The 17,707-nt window shown below is 39.6% G+C and overlaps 1 protein-coding gene and 1 long non-coding RNA gene across 3 annotated transcripts in view; one reads left to right on the top strand and one right to left on the bottom strand.

Moving 5' to 3' along the window:
* The window catches only part of LOC138719766 (uncharacterized), a 73,257-nt gene that overhangs the window by 9,883 nt on the left and 45,667 nt on the right, over positions 1 to 17,707 (top strand). Inside the window, exon 2 of the long non-coding RNA XR_011337290.1 lies at positions 193 to 309. This is a non-coding gene — a long non-coding RNA (uncharacterized lncRNA). The remainder of the gene's footprint in view (positions 1 to 192; positions 310 to 17,707) is intronic.
* Positions 1 to 17,707, bottom strand: part of PDE5A (phosphodiesterase 5A) — a 62,203-nt gene that overhangs the window by 6,042 nt on the left and 38,454 nt on the right. Inside the window, exons 11-20 of one of the 2 annotated variants that reach the window (XM_069855162.1) lie at positions 16,478 to 16,528; positions 11,598 to 11,744; positions 9,336 to 9,461; positions 8,161 to 8,255; positions 4,809 to 4,896; positions 3,580 to 3,680; positions 3,408 to 3,485; positions 2,482 to 2,545; positions 1,863 to 1,937; positions 1,265 to 1,348 (exon numbers count right to left, since the gene is read on the bottom strand). In XM_069855162.1, coding sequence (XP_069711263.1) covers positions 1,265 to 1,348; positions 1,863 to 1,937; positions 2,482 to 2,545; positions 3,408 to 3,485; positions 3,580 to 3,680; positions 4,809 to 4,896; positions 8,161 to 8,255; positions 9,336 to 9,461; positions 11,598 to 11,744; positions 16,478 to 16,528 — 909 coding nt within the window. Of the gene's footprint in view, positions 1 to 1,264; positions 1,349 to 1,862; positions 1,938 to 2,481; positions 2,546 to 3,407; positions 3,486 to 3,579; positions 3,681 to 4,808; positions 4,897 to 8,160; positions 8,256 to 9,335; positions 9,462 to 11,597; positions 11,745 to 16,468; positions 16,529 to 17,707 lie in introns of both variants that reach the window. The other variant, XM_069855161.1, reaches the window with a different exon arrangement.

A 17,707-nucleotide genomic window follows, 5' to 3' on the forward strand; every position in this document is an offset into this window, starting at 1 on the left:
ATTAGTCCCAATAGACTTAATTTGAATTATTCTTGGTTTAGACTGCTTGAAGAAGAATGAGGCTGTCAAATATTTCTAGAGTTTTCCTGTTTTATTTATTTGAGTATACCTAAACAGCATTTAAAATTGCTAAATGGTGTTTCTTTCAGTTCAAATATGAAGTGAGTAAAATCTATTTTTTTTCTTTTTCAGATTTCTGAACTTAAAGGGAAGACTTGTAGATCATTCAGTTTAACTGCACTGTTAACCTTGCTAACACAAGCCACAAAACTTCAGTTCACTGGGATCTGAACTACTCTGTGTAACATGGTAAGTCACACACTTGCAGTGCTGCATTGGGAACTCATCTGTTTGCATTGCGTGTCAAATTCTTCCTGACTGGGTGAAAGCTGAGAAAAGGTGGGAAAAAAAAAAAAGAGTAGTTCCCTTTCCTTGCTCTGTCCATGTTTCCTTCAAACTAGTGGATGTGGATTGTTTTTTAGAAAAGTTTACTGTGAAAGAGGGAAGAATGTGAGTAATCCATGTTCCTCCCACAGGAAGATTCTTAACAGTTAGGGTATTTGTTCCTCACCTTGCTTTTTCTGACCCCAGTTCCTGTAAAATACCTGCAACAGTCCCAATGAACAGGCTTTTACTCTGGTGTTCTACTGTCTTAAAAAATTCTAAAATCATGTTTTGTTTCACAATATATCTGACTAAGTATCTGCTTTTGTGACCAGGATGAAAAACATTTCAATGAATTCTCTCCTGCACTGCTATTGTGTGTGATCAGAAAGCAACAAAAAAATGGGATGGGAAATGTTAAACTTCGGTAAATTTCTTATACACAGCATATCACCTTTTAGCATGAAGAATTCTGAATTCTTTAAAACTATAATAACAAAACTTTTTATCAGTGCAGGATTCTTTTCATAGCAAAGCATTAGTTTTGTGACTACTCCAATGATCATAGCAGTTTACTGGAGCTGCTGGAATCCAGAGTATAACCCAGGGATCTAACACCAATGCACAGAGCACAGCAATTACCACTAGGTTTTAAAAAATTATAACAAAATACATTAATCAAGACAAATGCACCATTAATAATAAGTGCTAAAATAATAATTTCTTCAACTGAGTAATGAACCATATGTAATAAACATTTAAAAAAAATGTTTCTAACTAAGGGACTATTTTTGTAATTTTTTTTTAATTTTAATTTTAAATCTGCATCTATTAGAAGCAACAGTGAGCTGTTCTCATTTGCAATTCTTAGGCACCATACCTCATACAGCTGCAAACAAACAGCATCTATGAATCCAACCTGCATGCTGGGAATTTTATTTTTCTTCTCTCTGTTCATTAGATCCTGCAGATAAAAAGTAAATAAGCTCAGTGTTTAAATGCATTAATTAAAAAAACTCAACCAAAACCAAAGAGACAGGCTGGAATCAGAAAGTAGCACTTTAAAAAGCACAGCAAGCTGAGCACAGCAGGGTACAGGTACGTGTGTTGCAGTGCAGGCAATGTGACTGCATGACTAGCAGGAGGCTGTCTTTGTACTGACAGAGCCCAAACAGGGAGACAAATAGACAAGTTTACTGGTTTAGGATAGGTTGCAAATAAGTACCAATTTAGGAATGTATTTCCTAGACAATTTAGTAATACAGATTTAGAAGAAATAATGCTGTCTGTTGTTCTGGCTCAGAGATAATGGCACAATGTGGGTGTTTGGGAACTGCAGAAGAAAACTGACTGCTAGGAAGACAGGGAAGGAGTTAGGCCTCCAGTCACTGGGAGAAACTGGCTTTTGAAAGGAATGTGAGGTGCTGTTTGTAGAGGCCATTTTGAAAGAGGTGATGCTACATGATTCTGCCACTTACTGTTGGTTCTATGTTGAGTTCCTTCCGCTCTTTATCTCCTTGATCAAAGAACTCTGTTGCTACAAGCTCAGCAATCTGCAAGAGATTTCACACATTGAGAATTAAAGATTGGTGTGCTACCTACAATCAAAACTGCTTCCTGTGTTTCCTATCTCTCCTTAGGATATACTGAGTTGGGAGCCCCCAGAATGAGGCTCTTCAGCCTAATAACTAGCTAGCTGTTCATACACACATCTGTGCATGCTGATATTTACACAAAGTGAACCAAATGTTACTTAGGCATCTTACCAGTGATAACAGCTGGAATGACCAGCACACAGAAAAAGGTCAGCTGATGCTAGTGTGTTGTATCAACTGATTGCCTTGTAGTAACACAGAAATGCTGGAAAGAACAAAGATTCCTGGTTTACCTGCAGATTACTGCTAACATGGTGACATAGCTAAATGCACAGACTTTGGTACAAAGACCCACGAAAATCTCCAATCCACATACAGCCATTTGAAGGACTGTTTCCTATGGCTCTGCATTCCACCACTGCCTTTGCAAGAGGGACTGGATGGAGGAAGCAGAAGCTGTTACGCAGTCTGTAGTTAGCAAATTTTAAAATTAAGCATATACCCGTTGCTGAACTGGCCACGGTTTGGTTATGGCTGATAAATCGCACGCAGTCATCAGCATTGCTCTGTAGGAAAACAGAAGGAAAGCTGTGAATTATTGTACTGGGAAATATATGCAGCCATCAAGCCAAGTGATTAGTAAAATAGAATATCAAATTTCAAAGAAACATCAAAGTCAGAAAAACAAGTGAAATTAAAGCAAGGTTATAAAGGTATCCAGAGCTTGATGATGTGGTAGACCTATGTGAAATAAGCACATAGAAATGAGCAACTCTGGACTCATTGGTGGATTCATGTCAAATGAACTGTTTCATTCTATTTGCTACTGGGCAGACAGCAGATTTATTTATTTCTGACATTAGCAGTGACTGCTGTCTTTATTGACAGTATGAGGGCTGAGGACTGAAATAAGAATAGACATTGAACATGACTAAATTAGACTGGTTTATAAAGGCGCTGAATTTGAAATATGGCTGAGGCAGCGTGGGTAAGCCTGCTTTTCTGTAGCTGTGCATTACAATATGTGTGTCTGTTCTTAATCTTCTCTTTTCTTCACTGCCAGTAAGGAATCAGCTTCAAAATAAAACTGCCTGTCCTTAATCTTTAGTTAACTGTTTTCAGCAATTCAGTATTTAAGTATAAAGTATCAACAGCAAAGGAGCATGGTACCTAGACAGGAACCCTACACTCTTTAAGAAAAGCAAAAATGTTCATGTATCTCCACGTGCTACTTAACAAAGTTTATTATACAGGCTGCAGACTTAGCAATTCAGACCCAAGGAGTCATTCAGTGACCTATGTGACCAGTCTGCACAGACACAGAACACACAGCTTTGCTGGTTTTAATGAAATTCACAGCAACATGGCAAGGAAAACTGGGTATCTAATAATATTAGCTGACTTCTAAATCTTTCTGCTTTTACTTACAAGAATAGCTCCTTCTGTGTAGGATCTTCCCAATTAAATTGCTTTTTCCTTAGAAGTTCAAAAAATTCTCCTCTTCTCCTTCAAAAGAAGTTTAAAAGAAAGATTTTGCAGTATGCTGACACAATCCAACCATTGAGCAAGGCCTATTGAGCCCAACTTGCCTCTGACTTACTTTATGTATAGTGCTAGGTCTGTGGCAAGGATGGCTTGTTTTATCATTTTCAGCGTGGCCTTGTATTCTTCGATGGAAAGGTTGCTGAGAATCTGGTTTCCCTTTACAAAAAAACAAAACCAGTGTTATCAGTAAAATGGACAAGAGCACATCAGTCTCCTAAAATGCCTCTTAGATACTAAATTATTATGAGTTGCTTGCTGATAGCCACTGTCATTCCTTTACCCTGCTTCCTTTTGCAGATCCCCTAATTTAAAAAAAAATCCAATGTTCTTGTGTAATGGCAGAAGGCTGCACAGCAACAGCATCATAATCAACTGGTACAAAATGAAACTGCAAACAAAGCAACATGAAAGCCTTTTAAGTCGATTTCATTCATCAAAATTTAATTTGTGACTACCTTCATGGTAGCGTTTCTCTTTCCTCTTGCTCCCCTCTGTCCCCAAGGCAGAGGAACTATAACAGATTCCAGCACCTGCCTATACACCTCACGCACATGAAAGTGTTTTTCTTTTATGAGGCAACATAAATAACAAGCTATTACATAGAAGTATAAGTTCAGCAGGCCACTGTTAAACCAAAGCACCAAATGGTGACTTGCCTACACTTTTTTGCCTGTGTTTTCCTGTCTGAAGAGGAAAGAATTGTTACAGTCCAAAGGATGCTGGAAGCACCACACCTGTGATGTGAAATGAGCAGTGACGATATACTGCTTTGCCATGATTGTGCATGCTGAATAACTGGTCTTAGAATTAGTTAATAATATAAAACCAGAAGAATGTACTTTTTATTTGCATATTTACTTAACTTGGGTTTGGCTTCACTTTGGAATGTCAACATTGGCAGTGTTTGGTTTGATATCATCAGGACTGCTCTGTGTATGCGTAGGCCAGAATGTGTTTTGAAATGAGAGCAATGACTTCGTTTTGTTTGGTGGTTCCTAAGAGGTCATGGAAATGGCAACAAAGCCTTTTGTTTCCTTTGGTCCAAGGAAGCAGGTACTCAGAAGGATATTAGCAAGTCTTTCCTTATCAGGTAACACTTGGAAAGGTTTGGTGGCACTCAGCAATCGAACTGTAATTTCAAAACTGCTACATTTGCTTTCTTTACCCAAAAAGGAATAAAGATCACTTAGGAATGTATAAGGGTGGGAATCTATCCAAAAGCTAAAAATAAAAAGCAAAACAGGGAATAGTTTCCCTCAGCATACATGAAAATGTGGCACTCACTGGACTATTCAGGATCATAAGGCATTGATCAAAATGATGATGCTCCATGATTGAGTGGCAATACAGTTGAGCCAGTGGATGTTCGCTTCTGAGGAGTAAAAAGACCCATCAGATGAGGAAATCAAATTAAACATACTACTGATGCAGAAATAACTTCCCTTGTAACATCCTCAGTACCAGTTTACCGCCACCCATCCATGCTCATTCTTAACCAGTTCCTTTCTGGCCAAACAATATGAACACATGTGGAAGGATGCAGGGTGAGTACACCTAAAAGGATAATGCCATTACTTCGTACGAGCACAAACAACTCTAGTTTTACTGCTTTCCATTACCTGTACAAACCAGCTGCACACAAGGCATGAGAATGTAGCATGAAGTTCTGTACAGAGTCAAAGCCCTTGTATTAAAAGGAAACTTAACAAGAAGTTTCATTCATAAGCAAAAACTAATGACAGTTTGGGGTTTTGCAACATCTTAGAAACCTGCCTGGCTCATTTAGTCAACTCTGCTACTAAGCTTGTCAGTAATAATGCAGACCTCATCTGAAGCCCACTGGTATCAATGGAAAAATACCTGCTGACCCCAGTGGGCTCTGGTGCAGGGCTTAAAATGTTGATCAAGTGATTTTGCAGTGTTAATACATGTACTGGTACTTCATTCGTCACCACTCCCTTCACGACCAAACTACTACAATATCATTACTTTCCCTTTGCCCAGGGTAAAATCCGAAAGGGAAACGGTGATAGTTATACTACAGGCTGTGAAAATCACAATCAGACCAACTGCATGGATGCAGATAGTCTAGAAAATAAAATGCACTGTTTGAGGAGCGTTAGACAAAATACAGGGACCCCTCCTCCCTGAGGATTTCTCATCCCCCACCCCGTTCCTCATTCCATAATACAGTTCTTCAATTTTGCTACTCCTTTCAGCCTCTGGTCCCACATTGCTTATGTCATCTCTTCAGCACAGTCTGGATTGTCTGTTTTGCTGCTGATCCTGATACTATCACTCTTAATTACCATCTGACCTACAAATGTTTAATCATGTAAGAAATTCCTTTTTTAGCATAAATTTCCATTGGACTTTCTGCATGGTTAAGGATCATTCACATGAATTAGTGGTTGTAGGACTGGGTCTCTGTGTAAGTGAGCGCACACAGAGACTCAAATAGAAGGCATAAGAGGAGACTCTGGGGATTTAAGCACAAAAATGTGGAGAGAAAGATGGAAAGAGCAACAAAAACGCGGAAAGGGAGATTAAAAGATGCAAGCCCTTGAGGATTACGGGCTGGCTGCCCAGCACCTCCTCCGAGACCACTGCAAAAGGAGTACAGAGCAAATATGCTTGCGTGTTTCTGCAAGGAAACGAATTGTAGGATGGTGCCAACATATGCTGAGTGAATTTCCCAATACTGCGTCCCCTAAAGTTCATCCTCACTGAAGAGACAAATACATGAGAAATATCTTTGGTTATCTTCTCAAGTACTGCACCAAACTAGAGCTTGCTCAGTACTTACAGACCGTGGCTGTCTGTGAAGACACCAGTGCTGGAAATAAGCTTAGGTTCTACTTCTGGAGCACACAGCGTTTCTGTTAAACCACCATGCCAGGCCAAAGGACACCACTGCTTTCTAAACACAGTGGTTTGGTTATGCAGTTTTCAAACTCTGTGCTTGCCTGCTTTACATGTGGGTTTGGAGGAAAAAGAAAATAAACCCCCTGCATATCTACCAGAAGACCTTTAAGCAGTTCATTTCCTTTAATTTCTACGACCAGGACCATTTTAATTTTTGAAACCCTGTTGCTTAAAAATCATATGCTAAGTATCCACTCGCCCTGCTTCCAAGGAAGAAACAAAAAGGATCCATTCCTGAAAAAATAACTTTTCATTTAGATTTAAATGAAGCATTTAAAAAGAAAATTTGTGGAACTTTCTATTGAAAAAGAATTATTAAGCTGTAATCATCTCTGCTTTCCAGCATGTGCGAATGTTGGATTTTGCTGTCTATGACACTTTCCCAGGACATTTTTGAGAGGAGATGACGCATCTCCAGATGTCTTCCAGGAAATTTATTTTTAAATAAATAAAGCAAGAAATAGCTAAACGGTTCCAATCACTGCAGGGCTACAGTTACTGCTGGAATTCCCTACTAGGGAACCAGAAAAAGTTTACTCTCTTAGTTTTGTGGGGTTTGGTTTTTTTTGCTTTACATGTCAGTCTTAGCATTATTATAAGCATAGATCTGAAAGACAGGAATTCCACTTCAGTTTACTTAATTTCTGCTTTTCAGTATTCTCTGCCTCTAACAGCCTTTTCCTCCCCCAATATCTTACTTCACACAGAGCGAGAACAGCAGAACACTTCTTCCAAAGGTAGCTTCAAAACCACTCTTCAACTCTGCCAGAAAAAGTTACAAGTATATGTTTCTGCCTATCTTTTCCCCATCTCTGGTCAAATTGGGACACATAGCCAAATCACAGTAATCACATTATACCATGCCTTAAGTCAAGCTATTTAACTGAAGAATCATATACTGTTATTTGACGTGAATACTGAATTTACTGAAAAACACATTTTGGGCAGATCTGCAACTACTGATATATTCTAAAAACCCAAGTATTTTTAGTTAAAAATTAAAATATGGAGAAAATTTTGTAAGAGTTCAGATGCTTCACTTTGATAACTTCGAAGTGAAATGTTTTGATTAGGAAAAATATTTTGTATCAGGGTTTTAAAATATAGTTAGACTTTTTGCGTTGTAAAGGTTTTCTGTAATCCCAAAATTGATCAAAGTTGAAGAGTACGGATAACCCCAAACTGATGCAAACCAGTCACACATTTTTAATATGATTTTAAATATGTATCTTATCCAAATCAACTTAGAAATCTGGAAAAACATGGCTTAATCTGAGTAAAACGATCAGAGTTCAAAGGGGGAGGGAGACACCTTTGTATCAGATGGCTGCAGATCTCAGCTCTGTGCTGGCCCACACTGGACAGGGAACAGCTGGGTGGGTAGGGAGTGATCTGAAAAGCTTCCTGTCCACTGTCCCTTGGAAGCTGGGACCTTCTGCTGTCCCTGTGTAGGAAATGGGGGATGGGACACCTCGAACAGGAGCAGGAAATGCTGCCACCTGCACAGTTTACACTGAGTTCACTTCATCTGGTGGTACATCTTTACTCTGGACTCTTGAAAGCTCTTGGCTTTTCTTGCACTCAATGCTTTCTGAAAATTTGCTCCTTTGCACAGCCTTCCATCAAATCAAATCAGTCAGGATGCACTTAATTTAGCTCTGTAATTTTTGTATGCGTTTGTTTATATTTAACTTCTGTCAGACTTACTTACCTTTGTATGTAGGAGTTGTTCACTCCCCTGTGATCCAAGTCATGGCTGAGAGTTGCTATCAGCAAAGCCAGTGTTTCTAAGTCAGTCAGTTTACTCTGAAGAGTAGAGAGTAATACAAGAAGTGAGTTCCTTCTGTGACAGTGTGTTTTATATCTGCTATCTTGTCTTTAGCCACGTAGCAGACATAGTTCTGGCTCAAGGAGGACAAGGACACAAAATGGTATGCTGGTAACAAGGGTCATCTCTAAAGTTGTGGTGCCCCATAATAATCATTCTCCATAGGCCTCAGTGCAGTTTTCAGAGGGAACATCATCTACCCCTCTATATACTGACAGTAAAACTGATACAGAAGACGAGGAAGTGACTTGCATAACATCACCTGGCAGCGAAGGAAGAGCATGAGGAATTTTTGTAAATGATGGCCCCATGACTTTGAGCTCAGCTCCTCTATTTCCTCAAGGAAATTAGGCTACATTCTCTAAATAGGTATAAAAATTCATTATACAAATACCCTTGGGTATCAGAAGGGAAAAAAGTCAAGCTTTTCATTCATCACCAAGCAAATAAATTAACAGAAATTTAAAACCTATGGAAAACAAAATTAACTAATATCTGACTTAAATTTATTCTGGAGCTCCAGCAAGGATTAGTGGTGAGGTTACAGTTTCCCGTTTGTGACTATTTTGAATCTTTAATATTGTTCAGTAGAATTGGATAGAAAATTCATTTAAATCTGTCCAGTGGGAAAGAGAGGCTGGATAGAGCCACAGTATTCATGCAGCATTTTGTAACGGAACAAGAACAGCAGGCACAACAGTCTGGACAGGAATTTGAAGAACAACTAGTGACAGCACTGCTGCTGCTGGGCTCTACCCTCTGTACAATCAAATCTGAATTTTCTTTAAGCAGTTACAACTTCTGCAGACTTGCATCTGCTTTCTAGATAATGACATCTGTCCTTATTCTACTCAAAAGAAAAATCTGGAAATGAACAACATGGCAACAATTTCACAAACCAAGCCCTTAAAACCAGAAATCTTCAGCAGAAAATATTTTGATTTCACTAGCAATACCATAGAATGATGAACATCTCACTGACAGGACAGTCAGAACTATGCATCATTATAGAATTTGTTTAGCCAGAAGATTCTTAATGTAGAAACAACAAAACGTACCTGAATTTTACCAGATTTTAAAGCGGCAAACATGCACTGTGCTGTATTGAAGGCATGTCTCCAATTGTGATAAGCAACGTTTTTCCGGTAATTTTTCTTCACACTTAAAATCCATCTGCAGAGAACCTTTAAGAAACAGCATCACACGTGTATTAGAAATACACTGTATGTGTATTAGAAATCTGTTCTTTTTATGAAAACAAATCTTTCTCTAATCCCACTTGAAAATTGTCTTACAGAAAAAAAAAGTTTCTTTTAACTCACTTGAGTTCAAATATAATTTGTATTTGTATTTTGTACTTGTAATTGTGAACATAGACAAGAACATGGTTACAGCCACCAGTTCAGCCTCTCAGCAAGTACATGGTATCTGTGGGTTTGGGGTTTTATTTCTAATGGCTAAATGTCAGTGTCAGATGCACTGCTGTTATTTCAGGAACTGAGTTATGTTGAGTTAACTGGGAGAAAAACATCCTTGTTTGTAACTACATATTTGATAGACAAAATCTATATTTTTAATTACAGAATACTCTCAAGGGCTGTTTTGGTAATGAACATGTGGCTTTTCTGTCATATCAGCTCGTCAAAGGACAAGCAGAATTGGACTTTGGAAAGCAAATAAGTATGATAGAAAGACAGCAATTACTATATTGTTGGGTAGTATTTTTTTCATGCAGGAAGAAAGGGTGTCCCGGACATCTTACACAGCAGTATCACAAGTTATGGGTCATACTTTGCTTCTAAGAAAGTGAAAGAACAAAGAAGTTAGCGATTGGATGTGTAGAGGAATAGGTCCCTTGGTTTAAATGGAAACATCACACTGCTCTATGTTAAATGCTGGCTGCAAATCCAGGCCTTGTTTTTTTCCCAGAGAATTCTTAGCGTTTCCAGTGAAAGATCTTGCACTGACAGAAATAAAAATCCAGTGTAATGCACCTACATAAAAGATTCCACGCAGACAAAAGCAACAGCATTCTCTGCCTTTCTACTGTCAAAAAAGGAGTGCTAGGCTACTGCCAGTTTTCTTTAGCTCTAGTATGGAAAGCTGAAAGTGTAGCCTCAAAGCTATCCATGTTCTCTTGCTTCTATTCAGATCTGTAATTATGTGTCTATTGGCATGATGTTATTTTGGTTGTGCAAATCCATTACAACCCCTCAGCTAGGAACAGGAAGGCACTACAAATTCTTCATAATTGATCTTGCATTTTGATACTGAACTTCAGGAGTTTTGTTGAATAATACATAAAGCAAAAATAAAGACTTATAAAGGTTTTTACAGCTCGAAATTGTGTTATTGGCTGGAGGAGGCCTAAGGGATTATCTAATCTACCTCCAGGGCCAGGAGCAAAATAAGAATACCTGTCTGGACCACCTCTGACAGATGCAGATCTGCAACTAGATCTGTTGCTAAAAACCATCACAGAAATTTCCACAGCCCACATTACTTACCTGTTTCAGTCTTTGCTTTCTCCATAACTATAAAGTTCCTCCTAATCTCTAATCTAATTTTCGGGGGGGAAAGACTCAGCTAATTCCTTTTACTGCCTTATACAGACATAGAGAACAATATTACAGTCCTTTTTATAACAGTCTGTCACTGACTGAAAAGTTGCTATCGTCTCCCTCTTCAATATTCTGTTTTCTGGAGACAAACAGCTTAATTCATTCAAACTTTGCTCCATCTCCTAAACTGTTATTTTTAAAACTTAGTTTGTATCTCTGTGTGTCTCTTCAAGTAGGAGCTATAATATAATTACTCCTCAAGTGAGCTTTAAATACCACTCTGTCAGTAAAGAATGAAATTTGCCCCTTTTTATTTCTGTGGCACATAATTGACTTCTGCATGGTTTCTGGTACTGGTAGCTGTGAAATGTTTTCCTCTGTAACCACTGGTTATTCTTTTGTTTACCATTTTAAGTTATGTATTTGAATGTTTTTGTTAGCATCAATGTATTTATTCTTGCTGGTTTCAAAATACTGCTATACATTTTCAAACTCATTTGAATTTTAAACCAGTTTTGTGCTTCCTCTCCCCATGTTTTCTAAAAGCATTTTACAGTCCATTAAACAGATTATTTATCATTCAATAGGACCAAACTGAGAACAAATCCTAGTCCTACCCACTTTATCTACTTTCCTGCTTTGCTAACTACTCTTAAATACAGACTTCCACTTATATTTACTGCAGACTTGTTTCACTATTCTGGCTTCCTAGTAATTAAGTTGTCTCTTATGCGAAGCAGCATTTGACAGCATTCATACCTCATGTTTCATTTGGAAATTTTGCACCAGGTTGAGGTCTGTGAACATTCGAATTGTACACAGTGTTGTTTCAAAATCTGATAGCTCAAAATCACTGAAGTTGAAGTCAGTTAGGTTGAGTGATTGTGCGGATGGTACTACAGCAGCCTAGAGAAGAGTAAGAGAACACAACTTAGCACTTGGAGATAGAAAGCATAACAAATATCTGGTTTTTGAACACAGTAGTAGTGAGATACTAAATTTTGCCTTCACATTATAGGTGAAACCTGACAATTACTTCTCATTTATCTTTCTTTAGCCTTTCTTGTTTAATGTTACCTCATTTGCCTATATTTAACAGATACATTTCCATAGATAAAGAGAACAAGGAAAGGGTTACCTGGTCAATCTGTTATCTAAATCACCTAAGGCAAATTGTCACCAAGAGCATGTATGAAACTGGGACACTGAGAAGATAAGGCAAAATAACACAACCATTCAGGAACTCCAATGACATAACTTTGAATAACTGCAACTGAAGTCTGCATTTCATGAGGAAAGGGGATGGGAGGAGACAGTGGGAGCTCAACAGAACACCTCATGCCCGAGTTCTGACTTCATTCATAATTTACCTTCCCCTTCCTTGATCTCCTGCCTTTAACAGCCACTACACCAAACCATTCTGTGATTCTATCCTGATCCAGTGGGAGGTGCCCCTGCCCATGGCAGGGAGGCTGGAACTGGATGATCTTTAAGGTCCCTTCCAACCCAAACCATTCTATGATTCTGTGATTCATTCTGTGATTCTACACTGTTTCATTTCAGCTGAGAAATAAAACGAGCACTCTTTAGCTATTCAGGTGTTATTTAACTGGATTAGATATTTCCTTTCTCATTTACTGAAGCCAGTAGAGCTATCTACCCCCCCATCTTATAGCACGAAAGTTCATCGGCTGTTTTAAATTCAAGTTGTTGAACTATGGTCAGCTTCTATAAGTACTGACCAAGACAGCAATGATCCTGTATCTCAAAGGGTACATGCTAACAATAGATATTTAAAGAGCAAATTTGGTCTCTTTGCCTTGTTTTAGGAATAAGGTTTTGATTGATTCAACTACAAGACTGCAGTGCAAGACAATTAACCATGTGACTATAATGTGGAGTTTTAGGGTAAGGATATGCAATCATATCTCATTATAGGATAATTAAGAAGAAAATCAAGCCTATTGTCAGTAGGTGGAAATTCTGACTGTAAGGTTTTGCTCCTCTGATATTTCGGGAGTCCACAAATTAAATATATTTGAAAGCTAGAGGTTTTAAATTACAGTAACCACTTTCTGATAATTCTCTTGTCACAATTTCACTTGTGACAGTGTAGTGATTTCTGTTGCCAATGCCGTTTCTTACTAATAAAGTATATAAAAACTGTAATGATTCAAAGATCATCATCTACAAGTATCAATTCCATATTGTGCTATAAAGCTCAAGACCTGTATCTATTTTGATAGGCCATTATTTCTGCTGAGTAACTGTGACAGTGTCTCTCCTATGGATGGGAAAGCTCTTGTGCTAAATTTTATATTATGCTTAGTTACAAAATAAGGAACTACCTGTTTTTATGTACTATAAAGCTGTGCAGCTGAAAAGACAAGCTTCTTTAAACTTTTAAAGGAGAAGAATGTAAACTTTTAAGGGCAAAGGAATGCTCTGTCCTCAAGGGTCAAAAGCAGCTTCCAAAACTAAACTGAGTTCTGCAATGCTCGCTGAAATATTTGAGGATAGTTTCTGCCTCATTCCTTTGTGAATTTATGTTCTTCATTGCTTCTAAAACCAATGGGAACTGCCATTAGAATAGGTTCTGTCTCTCAGTTATGGAAGATGTATGTTTTGTGGTCATCATTTGTCAAGCTGGCTACTGGACTCCATCTGAATTTCAACAGTTTGATTTTGACCTCAGAGATCTGCAATTTGCAATTAACTGGTGAAAAAATATTTTTTTTCTCTGCTTATACTCCTATTTTTCAACTTACTATAAACACAGCATGTTTTGAATTTTCATATATTCTAACTTTTGGGGAGAAAATCTCCCCAAAAATTTTTTTGGGGAGAAATTCATATATTCTAACTTTTTAGGGAAGTGAGATTGTGTAGGGAAAAAATCAGAAGGGCTAAGGCTCAGCTAGAAATTGGATTGGCCAAGTCAGTGAAAGATAACAAAAAATCTTTCTACAAATATATAAATAATAAAAGGCGGACTAGGGAGACCATACAGTCCCTATTGGACACAGAAGGGACAACAGTAACAGGGGATGAGGAAAAGGCTGAGGTACTTAATGCCTTCTTTGCCTCAGTCTTTAGTCGTAAGGAGGGTCGTTCCGCCTGTGTACAAACCCAGGAGCTAGAGGAGCAAAATGAGGCTCCCATGATCCAAGAGGAGGTGGTCAGAGCCTTGCTAGCCCGACTGGACAGTCACAAGTCTATGGGGCCGGACGGGATTCACCCTAGGGTACTGAAGGAGCTGGCGGATGTGCTGGCCAAACCCCTTTCCATCATCTTCCAACAGTCCTGGAAGACTGGGGAAGTCCCACTGGACTGGAGGCTGGCTGATGTTGTGCCCATCTACAAAAAGGGCCGCAGGGAGGACCCAGGAAACTACAGGCCTGTCAGTCTGACCTCAGTGCCAGGGAAAGTCATGGAACAGGTGATCTGGAGTGCTATCATGAAGCACATGCAAGAGAACCGGGTGATCAGGCCCAGTCAACATGGGTTCACAAAAGGCAGGTCTTGCCAGACTAACCTGATCGCCTTCTATGACAAAGTGACCCGGCTACTGGATGAGGGAAAGGCTGTGGATGTGGTCTTCCTGGACTTCAGCAAAGCCTTTGACACAGTTTCTCACAGCGTTCTGCTTGAGAAACTGTCAGCCTCTGGGCTGGACAGGCGCACACTCTCCTGGGTGGAAAACTGGTTGGATGGCCGGGCCCAGAGAGTGGTGGTAAATGGTGTGAAATCCAGCTGGAGGCCAGTGACAAGTGGGGTTCCCCAGGGCTCAGTGCTGGGTCCAGCCCTGTTCAATGCCTTCATCAATGACCTGGATGAAGGCATCGAATGCACCCTTAGCAAGTTTGCGGATGACACTAAGCTGGGTGGAAGTGTCGATCTGCTGGAGGGTCGGGAGGCTCTGCAAAGGGATCTGAACAGGCTGGACCGCTGGGCAGAGTCCAATGGCATGAGGTTTAACAAGGCCAAATGCCGGGTCCTGCACTTGGGGCACAACAACCCTATGCAGTGCTACAGACTAGGAGAAGTCTGTCTAGAAAGCTGCCTGGAGGAGAGGGACCTGGGGGTGTTGGTTGACAGCCGACTGAATATGAGCCAGCAGTGTGCCCAGGTGGCCAAGAAGGCCAATGGCATCTTGGCTTGTATCAGAAACGGCGTGACCAGCAGGTCCAGGGAGGTTATCCTCCCTCTGTACTCGGCAGTGGTGAGACCGCTCCTCGAATACTGTGTTCAGTTCTGGGCCCCTCACCACAAGAAGGATGTTGAGGCTCTGGAGAGAGTACAGAGAAGAGCAACAAAGCTGGTGAAGGGGCTGGAGAACAGGCCTTATGAGGAGCGGCTGAGAGAGCTGGGGTTGTTTAGCCTGGAGAAGAGGAGGCTGAGGGGTGACCTCATTGCTCTCTACAACTACCTGAAAGGACGTTGTAGAGAGGAGGGTGCTGGCCTCTTCTCCCAAGTGACAGGGGACAGGACAAGAGGGAATGGCCTCAAGCTCCGACAGGGGAGGTTTAGGCTAGACGTTAGGAAAAAATTCTTTACAGAAAGGGTCATTGGGCACTGGAACAGGCTGCCCAGTGAGGTGGTTGAGTCACCTTCCCTGGAGGTGTTTAAGGCACGGGTGGACGAGGTGCTGAGGGATATGGTTTAGTGTTTGGTAGGAACGGTTGGACTCGGTGATCCGGTGGGTCTCTTCCAACCTGGTTATTCTGTGATTCTGTGATTCTGTGATTCTGTGAAAGTATTTTCATGGTTTCTTCTTTTTATATTAAATTTCATGGTCTTGACAGTGCCTCTTTATCAACGAGCAACAGCATGGTAGGACTGAGGTTCAAAATTTTCATGGTGCTAACCATTGTAGAACTCTCCCTAGTCTTGTGTCTTGTTCAGTTCTGTACTACCCAGCTTGCGGTGCCTACGTCTGCCTTCCTCTCCATCTCTCCCATTTTCTTTTATACAGCAGGAATGATGCTGTTTCCCCAGAACGTCTGTTCCAACAGCAAGAACTGAAGAGACAGGCTGTGCTTTGAAGTACATTTGGAATCAGAGCTGCAGTTATTCCTTAGGCAGTAGTTTCTAAACACGGAATTAAACATGAGCAGAACAGGACACTGCACAGAAAAGTAACCCTAAAAAAAATATAATATTGCATTAAGAATTAAATACAGAATTTCTTTGTAAGGCCATAAAGCTACATCATACATGGGATGCTTGAAATGTACAAAAGGTATAAAATATACAACATTCAGATTTAGCTGCAAAATTAACAGTTCTCAAGTTTGCTCCTGAAATCCTTAATCATTGTGAGTTTATATTAACATTGCATCTGCTGTTACTGTCATGTAAACTCATGAGAAAGGCAGGCAGTCTGCTTCTGGTACTCCGTACCTGCTGTTCTCTGGCCAGCCTGTCTCTCTCACGGCAGGCATTGCAACGTTTCATTCTTATGTGAGGTAATGTTTCAACTCAGGAACCGATCAGTTTAAGCTTCACTATAATTTTTATCTCTGGAAAGTGTGCTTCTGCCTGTTTAGGGATCACATCTGTGTAAAGGATTGCCCTTTGTTCTTCTATTAAAGGAATTTTGCTAAAGTAATAGTAAAAAATTTAATTACCGCTGTTACCTGCAGCTCCCTCGTTTCCTCCTCAGCAGCAGAAGCATGGTAGGACAAAACCTACAGAAAGAGAAAAGCAGCCCTTAATACAAACAAAAGAGCAATGTGATAAAAAGGCATTTTTCCTAAAGCAGAATTTTCAGTTTACAGCTGTGCTTCACTGCATTTGCTGATGAATTCTAGTGTCCATGGTTTTAAGGGCGCTCACTGAAAGCATGTGGGGAGATAGCTACAGCTTCCACAAATCTCCCACAGCACAGAATCTTCTTGAGATATAATTAGGCCAAAGAAACGTAAATAGTTTCTATAAAAGAGCGCAGAACTCTGATTTTCTCTTTGGAAAGTTTTCATGCCCCACTTTCAAACACAAATAATACATGAAACAGATATAATTGTGAGCCTGACGTTGCTATTATAATCCTTTGGGGAGTTTATTCAGACATAAAAGAAAATTGTGCCCTAACTGAAAGTTGGCAAAAACGTCTGAAAGAATATGTTTGTTTTAAATTAACAAAGTAAGCTTATATGTTTTGAGCTGTTGAGAACACAAGAGATGAAAATGTTATGGAGATTTTTTAGCAACTAGAGACTGACTTTTTTTGTTAAGAAGCCATCTTCTATACAGACCTAAATTCTGTGTGGACTTCCTATATTATCTATAAAGTGTTAATAGTATGACAGAAAAATTCTGGTTTGCCATTTAAACAAACGCCTTTTTATTTTGACAATAAATATTACCACCTTTTTATTTAACATGCCTTAATACAGGTTTATTTGAGAGCTGCAACATTTCTTTGAGAAGCTACAGAGTACGTAATCCCCATTTGAGGAATTCTGCAAACACTCTGTTTACATAATGAGTGTTTGGAGATCCAAAGCCTACAAATTTTTCACTTTCAGCTTCAAGTTATCACCTCTGAGTAATTCAGCTTCTCAGACTAAAGCCCTCGTTAGCTATAAAACTTAACAGTAACCAATTTGAAGGCTGAGACCAGATGACGTTCATCTTGATATGGTTTGAGGGAGTCAGGAAATTGCCGAAAACCTACAATAATGCTGCTGTTACTCCACAAACCAGCTTGTCTAAAGTAGTGAGCCAAAATCATCACAGAAAACCTCAGACAAGAAAAGGAAGCCCCTAGCCCCTCAAACCATTTCCTCCTCCTACCCAACTGAATAAACGCAATACGTTGCCAATGTGTAACCTCATGTAGAGGAAGAGATGCATTCAGCTCACCA

This window comes from Phaenicophaeus curvirostris, chromosome 4 (genome assembly GCF_032191515.1).
Source record: "Phaenicophaeus curvirostris isolate KB17595 chromosome 4, BPBGC_Pcur_1.0, whole genome shotgun sequence".
Taxonomy (NCBI): domain Eukaryota; kingdom Metazoa; phylum Chordata; class Aves; order Cuculiformes; family Cuculidae; genus Phaenicophaeus; species Phaenicophaeus curvirostris.